General features: G+C 55.6%; 8 protein-coding genes across 8 annotated transcripts; 3 read left to right on the forward strand and 5 right to left on the reverse strand.

The window, feature by feature from the left end:
- Window positions 1-237: 237 nt before the first annotated feature.
- On the forward strand, window positions 238-1191 carry AYL99_04294 (hypothetical protein; the record flags this gene model as incomplete). Its single annotated transcript, XM_018835808.1, has 1 exon — window positions 238-1191. The coding sequence occupies one exon, from the start codon at window positions 238-240 to the stop codon at window positions 1189-1191; it is 954 nt and encodes a 317-aa protein (XP_018695458.1).
- A 760-nt stretch (window positions 1192-1951) lies between these two features.
- AYL99_04295 (hypothetical protein) lies at window positions 1952-3409 on the forward strand (the record flags this gene model as incomplete). The annotated part of the gene is made up of 1 exon (XM_018835809.1): window positions 1952-3409. One exon carries the CDS (start codon window positions 1952-1954, stop codon window positions 3407-3409), a length of 1458 nt encoding a protein of 485 aa, XP_018695459.1.
- A 181-nt stretch (window positions 3410-3590) lies between these two features.
- On the reverse strand, window positions 3591-4665 carry AYL99_04296 (hypothetical protein; the record flags this gene model as incomplete). The annotated part of the gene is made up of 2 exons (XM_018835810.1): window positions 3591-4212; window positions 4412-4665. The coding sequence occupies 2 exons, from the start codon at window positions 4663-4665 to the stop codon at window positions 3591-3593; spliced, it is 876 nt and encodes a 291-aa protein (XP_018695460.1).
- A 118-nt stretch (window positions 4666-4783) lies between these two features.
- AYL99_04297 (hypothetical protein) lies at window positions 4784-5176 on the reverse strand (the record flags this gene model as incomplete). Its single annotated transcript, XM_018835811.1, has 1 exon — window positions 4784-5176. One exon carries the CDS (start codon window positions 5174-5176, stop codon window positions 4784-4786), a length of 393 nt encoding a protein of 130 aa, XP_018695461.1.
- Window positions 5177-5830: 654 nt separating this feature from the next.
- Window positions 5831-8077, forward strand: AYL99_04298 (E1-like protein-activating enzyme Gsa7p/Apg7p; the record flags this gene model as incomplete). Its single annotated transcript, XM_018835812.1, has 1 exon — window positions 5831-8077. One exon carries the CDS (start codon window positions 5831-5833, stop codon window positions 8075-8077), a length of 2247 nt encoding a protein of 748 aa, XP_018695462.1.
- A 276-nt stretch (window positions 8078-8353) lies between these two features.
- On the reverse strand, window positions 8354-9637 carry AYL99_04299 (hypothetical protein; the record flags this gene model as incomplete). The annotated part of the gene is made up of 4 exons (XM_018835813.1): window positions 8354-8596; window positions 8755-9213; window positions 9343-9492; window positions 9578-9637. The coding sequence occupies 4 exons, from the start codon at window positions 9635-9637 to the stop codon at window positions 8354-8356; spliced, it is 912 nt and encodes a 303-aa protein (XP_018695463.1).
- Window positions 9638-10028: 391 nt separating this feature from the next.
- On the reverse strand, window positions 10029-10844 carry AYL99_04300 (hypothetical protein; the record flags this gene model as incomplete). The annotated part of the gene is made up of 1 exon (XM_018835814.1): window positions 10029-10844. One exon carries the CDS (start codon window positions 10842-10844, stop codon window positions 10029-10031), a length of 816 nt encoding a protein of 271 aa, XP_018695464.1.
- A 147-nt stretch (window positions 10845-10991) lies between these two features.
- On the reverse strand, window positions 10992-11651 carry AYL99_04301 (hypothetical protein; the record flags this gene model as incomplete). Its single annotated transcript, XM_018835815.1, has 1 exon — window positions 10992-11651. One exon carries the CDS (start codon window positions 11649-11651, stop codon window positions 10992-10994), a length of 660 nt encoding a protein of 219 aa, XP_018695465.1.
- Window positions 11652-13268: the final 1617 nt, after the last annotated feature.

Consider the following 13268-nt stretch of genomic DNA (forward strand, 5'->3'; position numbering starts at 1 on the left):
TCCACACTACCACAAACTTCGAGATTTGGTTGATGGTTCCTATTGGCCGACCAAAGCTCATTCCTTGGGGCCTTAAGAATTCAGTCACAGCGGCGATCGTCCATCTGAGGACTCTGATGAGCACAAATACCGAATATAAAAGATGCTGTGATCATCTCCGAGATGGGCGTCATCGCCACTTAGCTGAGCAGTTGCAGTATGCTTTCTTAGTCGAACAAACATATGCCCTCTGATACCATGGCTATCAAACAAATTCTCGTCTTCACTCTCGCTGCTATGGCGGCATTCCCTGCCGTGGCCCATCCTGTCAACGTCACCAACTTCGTCAGAGCGAGAGCGATCGCTGCAGGGCCTTCCATCGACCTGCTGAAGCCTGGCGACGACGGGGCCAGGAGCATCGCCAACGTTGTGGGTGATGTGGCAGGTGTTATAACCGGCATACCCATGAGCCCCGGTGAAGATCCTGCTGAGGGGGGTGCTCTTCCTGGTGATATGTACGGCGTTCCCGGTGACGTGTACGGCATACCCATCGACGACCCTTATTCCACTCCAACCTACTATGACGGACCGCCCTCCAGAACGTCTCCAGAATACGCCAAGATGACGCTCAGATGCCGGGCCAAAGGGTGTGACAGCGTGGTCAAGGTCTATGACCTCAACATGCCGGTACCGACGCACAGCTGTCCACGAGACGCGCTGGCGGCGCTGGCCAAGTGGCGTCTGTTCTGCGACAGACCCCCTAAAGTTTTCAATAATCTGATTCAGACGGAACCCAACTGTTGGAGCAGAGCGCCCTCCATCGACAAATGCTGCGGCGAATGGGTCGACGCCGACGATCCCAAATACAGGAGCTATCCGTCGCGATACGTCCCCACGGAAAAGGGGTTTGCAGACGACACCTACATCGCGGCTTGGGTACCACAGACGGACGATAATGGAGGCCGGCGCATCATCAAGCCGGGCTGGCACGAGTACAACGTGAAGACGGACAGGTGTCAGTTCTGGAGGCCCGAGGACGAACTCGAGTTTGCATACTTCATCAACACGCTGCCAAACTATGGGATCTGGGACGTTGACGAGACGGGCAAGATTTGGGGTCAAACAGCCTACAATGCCGAAGGCGTTTCTCCGGGGGCGCTGATACCAGGCTCCGACAGCGAACTGGACGCGGCAAAGGGTCTGGGGGGATGAATGTAGGAGGAGGATAGAGCACCTATGGTATTATTGTATTGATGGACTGGGGTTTTTGGATGAGCGGGTGTTTAGTTGGCGTATTTGAGTGGGACTTGATGCAATCGGTTGATCTATGTTTGCGTCTCGAGGACGTCTAGACCTACAGTATGTACGTATGGAAACCAGAGGTGATGCTTTGAAGCACATAAATAAACAGGAAGCATGACATGATTATTTCTGTGTATGGAGAAAAACGCGGTGCGATCGATGCAACATCTCTATACATATTAAGTAATACGCGTCGATCAATGACGTCGCGTGCATCGGGCGAAAGTAAAAGGGATGATCCGCGTCAAGAACAAGAATATGCACCATGCACCATGCACAATGCACTTTGTATGCACTCCTGCTTCAGCTGAATCCATTCAGCCGTGTTTCCAGCATCTGGTCCAGTCAATCCTGCTTCCTCTCTACTGCTGCTGCTGCTGCTGCTGCTGCTGCTTCCGAACGCTCATTGTCGCATCTCAGCTCGGAAGCCACACCTCAACTCGCTGTTACTCGCACCTCGCCTCGCAGCTTTAGACTCTCAGCCCCTCGGCGCAATCACAAGTCGCACAAGCCTCCACCCCCCCTATTCCCTCACCTGTTCCGCAATTGAAGCGTCTACTTCTCTGCGTTAGCATTCCACGAGCGCACTCATCTTTAAACCCCCCCCGTCATTCTAACTGTCATGGCAGTATCGTAGTACCATACTCCTCCTCCCGACTATTGCTTCGTCATGGCGTCCCCTCCGCTGCCCACCAGGGCCAGAACTGCTAACGATTCCGATGATGATGTCGTGGCCGAGGGAGACCCTTCCAGCACCGCCGGTCTGTTGATCGAGCGGCTGCAGGCGTGGAAGCACATGTGTGGCTATCTCGAGAACTACATCTCCGCCGTCGCCAAGGAGCAGGCCGGCCGCGCCAAAGATCAAGAGAAAGTCCTCAAGACACTGTCGAGTCCGCTTCGGGAGGCTCATCACTTCGACTCCGCTTTGGGGGGCGTCGCGGGTCTGTTTGAAAACTTGCGGGCTAATACCCAAGCGCAAATCAATCTGTACACCGAAACCTCCAAAAACCTCACTGGCTCCGTGCTTCCCATCCTCGAACGCCTGCACGTGGAGATTAAGAACAAGAACAAAGAAATCTCCAGCGGCACCGGGAAAGGGACGAAGGCTGTTGAGGCGGCGCGCACACACTCGCAGAAGCACATCGAGCTCCTAGGGCAACAGGCTGCTCATTTCGACTCGGCTGGGGGCAAGGTGTCGGCGCAACATGACCCCTACGTCGTCAAGAGAGGGACCCTTTACCGTCTCAACAGACAGCTGCTCGAGGAGAACAGCAACAGACAAGATCTGATTGCGGTCCAGAATGCCTTTGCCAAGTTCGAGTCGCATGTGATGCAAACGGTACAGACGGCACTGAACTCTTACAACCAATTTATGAGCGGCCAGGCAGATCGGCAGAAGGCCATGTTCGGCGACATTGCCTCCACTGCCAGCAATATCCCGCTGGACTTTGAATGGAATGGCTTTATCAAACGCAACCAGCACATCCTGGTCAACCCGAATGCGCCGCCTAGGACTATGGATGCCGTGTCTTTTCCAAACGAGAAGCACCGTTCCACCAAGGCACTGATTGAAGGTACCCTGGAGCGCAAATCTCGTGGGATGGGTGCTCTCAAAGGGTACAGCAGTGGATACTATGCTGTCTCTCCTGCCGGCTATCTGCACGAGTACAAAGATAACGATAATTTCCAGAAGGACCCCAGTCCCGAGGTCTCGTTGTATCTCCCAGACTGCATCATCGGGGCTGTGGACGGGCAGAAGTTCACCATCAAAGGCAAAGACTCGTCGGGAAGCAAGTTGGGCCAGAAGATGGCCATGACGTCCGACTTCCAGTTCAAAGCGCACACCAACTCGGATGCACAGCAATGGCACTCGATCATCGCCAGTTTTGCCAACTCGTCCAACAGCGTGCCCACGAGCCCGGCAGAATCTCGTAATATCACCCCTATCACCACGAGGCTGGATGAGAATCAGACGCAGGGGGTAACGAGTGGACCGACAAGTGCAGCGACCCCCAAGTCTGCGCAGCCCACGAGTGCCACATCTGCTGCCACACCGTCCTCAGCGGGAGCATTCAACCCCGGGCTCAGTTCGAACGGGTCACAAAACGTGAAATTCGCGGGAAAGTAGGGGAGAGTGCCATTACGGATGTTGTTTTCGTTCTCGACAGGCGATTGAAATCTTCCATTCAGCTTAGTTCGGGTTTGGGTCTTGTTCGAGCCCTTTTCAATGGGTTAGTAATAACAATTGGTTACCCATTGGATATTCAATATGCACACACTCTTGGGTTGCTTTCCCGGCTGCTCCATCACTACTTTTTGCCATTCAAGACGATCATCTCCTTGCCTTGTCTCCCTTGACCCATGCCATGTACGTCACCACCACCACCATCACCCAATCCCTCCATCCCCGACAGATCAAAGCCCACCAGCCCGCTCCGCTTGGGCACGAACTGCCGCAGGACGACGCCGGCGTCGCGCAAGACCCTCCGGCTGGCGTCGTCCATGTTGTAGCTCTGGCTGTAGACGACCTCCTTGACGCCGACCTGGGCGATCTTGACGGAGCAGGTCAAACACGGGCAGGTGTCGCAGTACAGAATGGCGCCGCCGTCGCGGAGGCGCTCGCGCCCGGCCTCGAGCAGCGCGTTCTCCTCGGCGTGGAGGCACAGGCACGTGTCGAGTGCGGTGCCGCCGGCGTTGCCCGACCCGTTGCACCGCGGGCAGCCACCCTCGTTGCAATTGACCAAGCCCCGCGGCGTGCCGTTGTAGCCCGTGCTGACGATCCGCGCGTGGTGCACCAGCACGCACCCCACCCGCCGCTTCATGCAGTTCGACCGCTGCGCTGCCAGCGAGGCCAGCGTCATGAAGTACGCATCCCACGTCGGTCGGAGGCGGAGTGGGGATGGGAGGTCGAGGGTTGAGAGGAACGCGTGGCTGGGGTTTAATTCGAGATTTTAGTTTTCGTGACGATCATCAACCTTGGGGATCATATTCCGGGGGTGGCAAACATGCATGATGATGGTGATGATGACGATGGAAGTGGTGGTCCACGTCAAACGCGGTGGGATGTCATATATTTTGTTCCCACGGGAGGGGGCATAGAGGACATTTAAGGGAGGGGGGATGGGCTTACTATGTGGAGATGCTTGGGAAAGAGTTCAGGATGGACAGGTGTGCATGAGACAGAAGTGGAAGGAGTGCTGTCCGTGACGCTGAATGGTCCTCGGTTGGACCATCGTGGTCGGCAGTGTCAGTGGTGGTGGTCGTCGTCGTAGCCCTCGATGTTGGACTGTGACCGCTGGAGTCGGTAAAGGAGTGGGTGCCTGTCATTGCACGAGACCCGTACAATTTGAGGTCGTCGTAGAAGATGAAGGTCGTGAGGGACATGGGTGAGAGTTTGCGTTTCAGACACCTACATTTACCATACCATATATGAACAGGGATGGTCAAGTTTACCGAGACAGAGGGGTGTGAGAGAGAGAGAGAGAGAGAGAGCAAACATAACCTACCGCTCCTGGAACCGCTCAAACCGCGTCCCCAGGGGCGCATCCACGTTCAGCAACAGGAAGAACGGTCTCCTCAGCAGGATCTCCAGCGTCGCTTCGTCGTAGATGTCGGTCAGGACCCAATGCTCGCGCCATCGCCTGGTGACAAAATCCAAAAGAGACTCGACGTCGGGAAAAGAGAGCCCCCGCGTGCCGATCTGGTCGGTGACGCTGGGCAGGAGGCGGAGGTAGTCCGGAGAGAGATCGTGCGACGGTGACGGTGACGGTGACGGTGACGGTTGGAATTGCTGCGGTGTGGGGAGATGCAGGCGAAGAAAGCCGTGGCGCTGGACCAGGTATTCGGCCGTGGTGTGTTTGCCCGAGCAGATGGAGCCGCAGATGCCAACCAGCATGGTGTACAGGAGGAGCCGTCCTGCTGAAGCGTGGCACAAGGCTGTGCTGCTTGATGTGAATGTATCCGCTGTGGACACTCTGGAGTCTGTCTCTCTCCACCTGTTGGGTTGGTTGGGCTGGTCAAAGGGTGTCCGCTCCGCCAGGATTGTGTGAGGTCAGATGGTTAGGGGACTCTCCACGAGGGTAGTCGTCGAGTTGGCAAAGGCCTTCTGCCGAGGCTTGTGTGTTGATGTAGTTGAACGCGGTGTCCAATATTATATGATCGCGAACGCGTAAAGTGGTTGTGGTGCCAGCCTAACCCAAAGCGGAATACACAGCATAACCTTAATTAATTACCATTAAAGCAGCAGGTACCAAACCGAGGCTGGCCATGTGGTTCCGACCCGCCGCTGTTTTTAGCCTCTTGCACATGGCCCGCCCCAGCCACATGGTTCAGTCACAGATCATCAGTCTGACCTCAACCAAGTTTCCAACAATCCCCCCTCATACTACTTATTATAGTCTTACTGTTGCCTAGAACTGAGCCTCGCCCTCCCGCTCAAACCACCATTTTATCAGTCCGCCATATCGGTAACGAATCTGCGTCAGAGGAGAGGGAGGACTACACCAATACTCCTCGACTACACCATCTTCATCGCCACTCGACTGGGACCATGCAGTACGTTCCTTTCGCCTCGGACATCGAAATCCCCTTCTACGCCTCCTTGGCATCGCACAAGATCAACCATGACAAGCTCGACGACTCGGCCCGGAAGCTGTTGGGCCTCTACGAGATCCGTCCCGCCGACAATAAGGAGCACTCTTGCCGCATGCAAATCCATGCCAATGCCCTGACGAGCGACGAAGTCCCCGCCGGCTTCTACCGTGCCGAGGGCATGATCAAGAATGTCAACACGATCGAGGAGTACCGCAACATCGACAAGTTGGCCATGATTCAACAGGCTGGCAAGACCATCTGGGATGCCATCAACGACGGCACCATCTACTCGTGCCCCAGCCTCCTGGCCTCCTTCCTGGTCCTCAGTTACGCAGACCTCAAGAAGTACAAGTTCAACTACTGGTTTGCGTTTCCCGCCTTGGTCATGGATCCACCTTGGGTACCAGTGGCGAGTAGTGGCGGCCTTGCAAGTCCAGAGACCGGAATCCCTTACAGGAAACTGAACTCGATCGAAAGCACCACGCTAGTAGATCACGTCCAGACCTGGAAATACTCCGTGGACTCAAGACAGTATGGGTTCTTCCTAGTCAAAAAGGCGCGGGATGGTCCTCTGGGGCTCCAGTCCCCCAATCCCGCCGACGAGGACTTCGGGCCTACTTCTCCTCAGTCGCCTCTGACTCCAACGTCAAGTCTTGGCTACACGTGGCAGGTAGCCTCTCTGTCGAGCTTTGACACCGGCTTCTTTGATGGTGTTGACCCAGAAGACTGTTTCGTCGCGTTTGCCGATCCTTCCAACTACGCCGAGCCAGGTCCCGTGGCGCCGGGGTGGATGCTACGAAACCTTCTGGTCCTGATCCGGCAAAGGTGGAAACTCGACAAGATACAAATTCTTTGCTACCGTGAGACGCAGATGCGACGAGACGCCGCGCGAAGCGTCATCCTTAACATGGAGTTATCCAAACAGCCGTCCAAATCCAGTAACGCTGGAGAAGCAGCGCAACCACAAGACTATTCACAGACCATGCCCAAAGTCGTAGGCTGGGAACGCAACGCGCTGAATAAACTCTCGGGCCGCGTCGCCGACCTCACCGAATACATGGACCCGACCAAACTCGCCGACTCGTCCGTCGACCTCAACCTGAAACTGATGAAATGGCGGATCTCGCCGAACCTGAACCTCGAGAAGATCAAGGAGACGAAATGTCTCTTGCTCGGCGCCGGTACGCTCGGGTCGTATGTCTCGAGGAACTTGATGGGATGGGGAGTCAGGCACATCACGTTCGTGGACAACGGGAGTGTCTCGTTTTCGAACCCGGTGCGACAGCCGTTGTTCACCTTCCAGGACTGTCTCGATGGAGGCAAGAAGAAGGCCACCGCTGCAGCCGAGGCCCTGAAGACGGTCTACCCCGGCGTTCAGTCCGCGGGCCACGTGTTGAGCGTCCCCATGGCAGGACACCCGATAACGGACCTTGAGAAGACGAAAGCGGAATACGACACGTTAAAAAGGCTGGTGGACGAGCACGACGCCATTTTCCTGCTGATGGACACGAGAGAGTCGAGATGGTTGCCGACCGTCATGGGCAAGGCCAAGGGCAAGATCGTCATGAACGCTGCGTTGGGCTTCGACACCTACGTGGTCATGCGGCACGGCGTCAAAGCCGCGCCCACCCTGCCCGGCACGCAGAGAGAGGAAGCACAGAAGCAGAAGCAGAACCAGGGCCAGGGAGACCTGGGCTGCTACTTCTGCAACGACGTCGTCGCGCCGGCCGACTCGATGAAGGACCTGACCCTGGACCAGCAGTGCACCGTGACGCGGCCGGGCATTGCGGCCATCGCCTCGGCCCTGCTGGTCGAGCTCTTCGTCTCCATCGTGCAGCACCCGCGCGGAGCCGCCGCGCCGTCTTCCGTGTCTCCCACGGACGACGACAACAACGGCAGGGGCGACCACCACCCGCTCGGGCTCGTCCCGCACCAGGTGCGCGGCTTCCTGGCCACCTTCTCCAACATGAACATCACCGGCACGGCCTACACGTACTGCAGCGCCTGTTCCGAGAAAGTCCTCGACGCGTACGAGGCCGACGACTGGGGCTTTGTCCAGAGGGCGCTCAACGAGAGGGGCTACGTCGAGGAAGTCAGTGGACTCAAGGAGGTGCAAAGGCTGGCCGAGGAGGCCGCCCGGGATATCGAGTTTAGCGAGGAGGATGAGGAGGGCGCCGAGGATGAAGAGGGGGAATTGGTCTGATGAGCTACATACACAGTAGCTAGCTACAGTAGCTATGTGTTGTCACAGCAGCCCTCTTGCCACTGTTTGCCCCGTGTCAGAGGTTCTAGGCGGATGGTAAGCAGCCTTCCATCACCGCTTATACAGATATAGTCTTCACCTATTCCTATAGATTTCCCATTTTCCCCCTTCGTCTTCCGGTTATATTGCTCTGTTCGTCTCTCTCCTTATGAGAAGGTTACATCACCAGACACCGTGTCCCCATGTTGTCGTCGCATGAGAGCTTGTGGTGGGGATTCACGACGGCTCAGCAAACACGGCGTCCCGATCAGCCTTGGCCAGCCGCTTGATGCCCACGAAATACGCCTCTCGGGATGCGCTCCTCGAGCTCTCGGGCTTCTCGCGGTGGACCTTGTGGAACAGGGCCTTCAGGCTCCTCTCCAAGGCCTTGTCCTCGACTCCCTGGTAGAACTTGCACACGAAGTGGCCGCCGACTTTGAGCGTGTCGTAGCTGAAGCGCAGCGCGGCTCTGCAGAGGTCCTGCTCGATTGTACCCGAGAAAAAGTGTCAGTCAGTAGTTTCAGGGACACTTTCTTTTGCCTGGAAAGGAACGTGGAGAGACTTTTTGGAGAGATTTTTGAAAGCAATCAATGGGGAGAGATGAGATCAGAACACCAAAGTTCAAACTGTACACATACCATACTTCCGGCATGATCGCGAAAGGCATTTCCGCTCGTGTTCATCAACCTGCGATAAGGGTTACTGATGCTCTTCTTGTACAGCCCGTCGAGCGGGTCCCAGGGTTCGCACATGTCGCTCAGCACCACGTCGACGGACTTGTCCAGGTGTTCTCGGTCTCGCAACTCTTCCTCAGGGAGTGTCTTCTCATGACTCTCGCGGTCCAGATACCCGGTGGCCTCGTCTTCCAGCACTGCCTGGTCAAACTCTCCGCCATCTGGAGCCTCGGACGAGCCTCCTAGCATGAGCGGTCGGCGGAGGCGGCCTCGTTCCGGGTCGCGCAGAAAGGACTTGATCTCGGCTTGGATGTCCGGGGACAGGAAGTCGCCTTGAATCGTCGACACCCCCTTGGGTGGTTGGACGGGGAGCAGGTCCACGCCCAGGACGCGGCCGCGAGGTTTTGTCAGGTCAACGGCAACCTATACAAAAGAAAGGGAGAGCCCCGTGTCAGCGCCAAAGTCCCAAATCTTCTCTGGTCCAGACTTTTCTGCCAATGTCTCCCGTCATGCCCCTGCTTCGTCCCCTCACATCTGGTGTTTCTTTCGTACCTGACTCCAGCTCCCGGGAGCAAACCCCAGATCCACCACGGTCATACCGGGCTTAAACAGTCGATACCGCTCATTGATCTGCAACAGCTTGAACGCCGCCCGACTCTTCAGTCCCTGGACCTTGGCGGCGCGAGCAAACTGGTCCCCGCGCTGGCGGTCAGTCCAGCGCCTCGTGCTGGAGGAAGCGCAGCGCACTCCGTTCGTGCAGGTTGAGGGTGAGGAGCGTGAAGGTGACGTGGAAGGAGATGATGTACGACCAGCAGGCGATAAGGTAGAGTTTGGCGAGGGGAGACATGGCGTCGGTGCCGAACGCAGACAAAGCGCAAGGGTATTGAAACGGAGATAGTTGATGGTGGTGGTTGTAGGTGCCCTGGCTGAAGAGCGAAGTGCAAGACGTGGATTACATGATTGCATAGCACGCTCTAGAGAGGCCGAAGAGCGCTCGGCAAGGGAGCAGAGGGAGTTGTTATGGAATGGAAATGAGAAACAATTTGATCAAGCAAGACTTTTGCTCCGCGGTTCACATGTCATACTGTAGATCCATAAAGCGGCACCCAAAGCCGTCGTGAATAGGAAAAAGGCCCCTTGCCGCTATTGTACATAAACAACTGCCACCAAAAAATTCGTCCCAGATGCATGGTGGTCAGTCAGTAGTGGCCCAGATCATCCAACTCTCCGTCCTAGCATCACTCAGTAACATTACCAGCTCTTCGGTCCTTCTTAAGGGGTGAGAACTCAGTCAATGGTTTCCCTCTGCCCACTTTGGGCTTGAGATTGATACGGCCCAACACGTCCCCTTTGACGGGAAGCCCACCTCCTAGAATTCTTATCTTTGGTGCAGGCGCACTGTCCTCTTCATCAAAGATGTTGGCTCGTTTGGCCAATGTCTTTGGCTTCCTGAGAGGTCGTGTTGCCTCCTGAGTGGTGGGATCGGTACCTGCTGGCTCTGTAGTCTCCTCGTTCGTCTTGTGGCCCTCACTATTACGTGTATTTTCCCGATCACTTTCCACGTCCGAGTCCTCCTCAATGACCTTGCCAGGCCGTGAATTCTTGACCGTCTTATTTGTCTTTGAATTGGTCCTTTCTTTCAGATGTTGGCCGCCTTTCCGTTTAGCTGCTGGCGCAGTCGGCTTTTTCGCCGGGGGTAGCTCTTCCCGTGTCCGTTGAATGATGATGGGCATCTCGTCCCCGTCCTCGTCCTCGACTGACCCGTCAACACGCTGACTGGCGCTTGCATTGTCATCTCGCTGCTCTTCAGCTTCGTCCTCGGCCGGCGTTTCTGGCAAGATGCTGAGAGTGCGGTTCAAGAAGGGCGTGATGGAAAAGTTGGACTTGTCCCCGACACTAACTGAAATCCGAGGCTTCTTTGCCACAGGGCCGCCATTTCCGGGCGTGCCAATGGTCATGTCTGGGTCAAACCTAGCAACGTTTCGCTTCCTTGGGTTGGCCGTTGTTCCTGCCCCATTAAGTCTTGCCCTGGTCATCTCAGACGACTGCGCCATCTGCACAGCCTGCAATCTTTCAACTTCGTCTTGTGCCTCCTTGAGTTGGTCTTTGGTAGATCGGAGTTTGTTACGGAAAGCATCCAGTTTTCCTTCCAAGACCCCCTTATCGATTTCCCACTCGCTCGTTCTCTTCCTGCTCTCCCGTTACGCTTTTTGTGCGTGCCGCTGTATTTCTGCGAGCTCCTTTCTCAAACTCTTAACCTCGGCCATCAACTCTGTATCCTCGTGATTGGATGACTTTTCCTGTGCCTTGAGGCGCTGGACCGTTCGTTTCTCCGTCTCGAGTTCGACTTGAACAGAGCTGAGCTGCCGCTCCAAAGCCAGTTTTTCGGAGAGGGTTTTCTGGTAAGCCGCGTTCTGGGCTCTCAGGTGCTCAAGTTCGGGTTTGAGGGTGTTTAACTCCGTAGACAAAGCCAGCTTCTCGGCGAGGAGCTTTCTTGCGTCGTTGCTAGCAGCATTCAAGGCGTTGTTTTCTGTTTTCAAGGATTCCAGTTCGCGTAGGCACGCCCTGAGCTCCATCTGTGCGCGTTGCAAGTCCGCCTCAACCTCGGCCAGACGTGCGCGTAGGGACTCATTGGCCTGCTGCAAATGATGCTGTTCATCTTCGCCGCTCTCTGCTTGTTCCTGCATCTCCTCTTTTCCATGTTCTAGCAGCATGACCTGGAGGCGAAGTCTGCGCGCTCGTTCAACTTCATAGAGGCGTTCGATTTCTCTCCGAGAACGCTCGAATTCAAGTTCGAATTCGGTGGTATGGACGCATTGTGCGATTTCGGCCGCGTCCATGTATGGCAATACTGTGTCCATTGTCGAATAGAGCCTCAGCCAAGAAATAAATCGAGTAACATGCAGTTTGGTGATGTTGAAGAGCGTCCCCCTGCGAGTGTTTACCCTTTATTTACAACGGCCAACTAAGGCGGCGGCCCACTTTGACCAATGACAAAGGACGTATCGGCAAACCTGCCCAAAGAGTTCGGCCAACTATTAATGGCGACCACAAGGACATCGAACTGCCCTTCACGGATATACCAAGTGTCGCTGAATGGCATTGATGCTGCGTGCTGACTCTTGGCCACGGACTGGCCGATGCTGCGAAATCCTTGCCAATGCCCCTTCCTCTTACTTCTCCGAAGGAATTTGGTGCTGATGTTCGTGACAGGAGCAGCAAGTGGAAAAGGCCCTGCGACTGCTCGACTATTTGCCCAGCACGGTGCGAGGGTGATCTTGGTCGATCTGGATGCCCAAAACCTGCAGGGTATGGCACAAAGCATCGGCCTTGAGTGTGATTTTAACGCGTGTGACGTCTCGTCCTGGGAGCAACAAGTCGCTCTATTCGATTAAACAAGACACAAACACGGACCGCCAGAGATAGTGTGTTTGAACGCTGGCATCGACCCGGAGCTTGCAGTCTCGAAGCAAGCGCCGGCCAAGGAGCGGGTTGCAAGCAGCCACCTCGCAGACGAACACGAACCTTCTAGCCATGTAAGTCAAGTCTCCACGGAAGATCGACAACTACTCAACCCACCGCTGAAGGTAGTTCTCGGCGTGAACTTCTACGGCGTCCTCTACGGGATCAAATTGGCGGTGCATCACCTCGGGGACGGTCGAGGGGCCGTGTCATCATCACGGAATCCGCAGCCTCATACATTCCAGTGACTTGTCGGGACATTTATATGGCATCGAAGCACGCCCCCGATGGGGCCAATGCGCAGCACATCTCGAAGAGAAGAGCGAAAGGAGAAGAATATTTCCATTGCCATGGTAAGGCCATGGCTCACACGCACTGCGTTGACCGCCAACTTACCACCCGAGGTGACTCAGGGACACGACGCGAGTGAAACGGAGGATGTTGCCTTGGGAAATGCATATCTTGCAACAATAGAGAAAGACACAGATGCGAATGGCAAATGTTTGTGGGTCAAAGGGAAGAGGTGCGTTGAGATCGAGGGTGCAAACGAGAAGTTGACTGGCACAGATGATGGAGGCCTAGGCAGGGGCTTCCAATGCTCAATGCACAGATGAAAGCTCAGATAACTCGAAAGGGTGAAGATGATGAAGATGATACCCGAATAGGGAGAAAGGGCCTGGCCCCCTTCCAGAGTTTGCATACGAGCTACGTTCGTGCATCGTTGATCTCATAATGTTGGGTTGCATGACGTGTGCACGCCTCAACCTGCGCCCGACCTTGAATCGTCTCCATCAGTCTTGCGTCCATCTTAGCCTTCACCTTCACCTCCACCTTGATCCCCCTTGCAAGCATGTGATAGATTGCTCTACTCTCGTCAAAAGCATGACACACGTCCGTCGATACTGAGCAGAATGCAACCCAGTCAGTCAACGTCGCACGACTGAAACACCAGAGCAAGCTGCAATCGAAGGCCGGCTTGAACGAGAGCTGCGTTCGACCAGAGTTACTTGCAGGAA

This window comes from Fonsecaea erecta, assembly GCF_001651985.1.
Source record: "Fonsecaea erecta strain CBS 125763 chromosome Unknown Scaff3, whole genome shotgun sequence".
In the NCBI taxonomy this organism is placed as follows: domain Eukaryota; kingdom Fungi; phylum Ascomycota; class Eurotiomycetes; order Chaetothyriales; family Herpotrichiellaceae; genus Fonsecaea; species Fonsecaea erecta.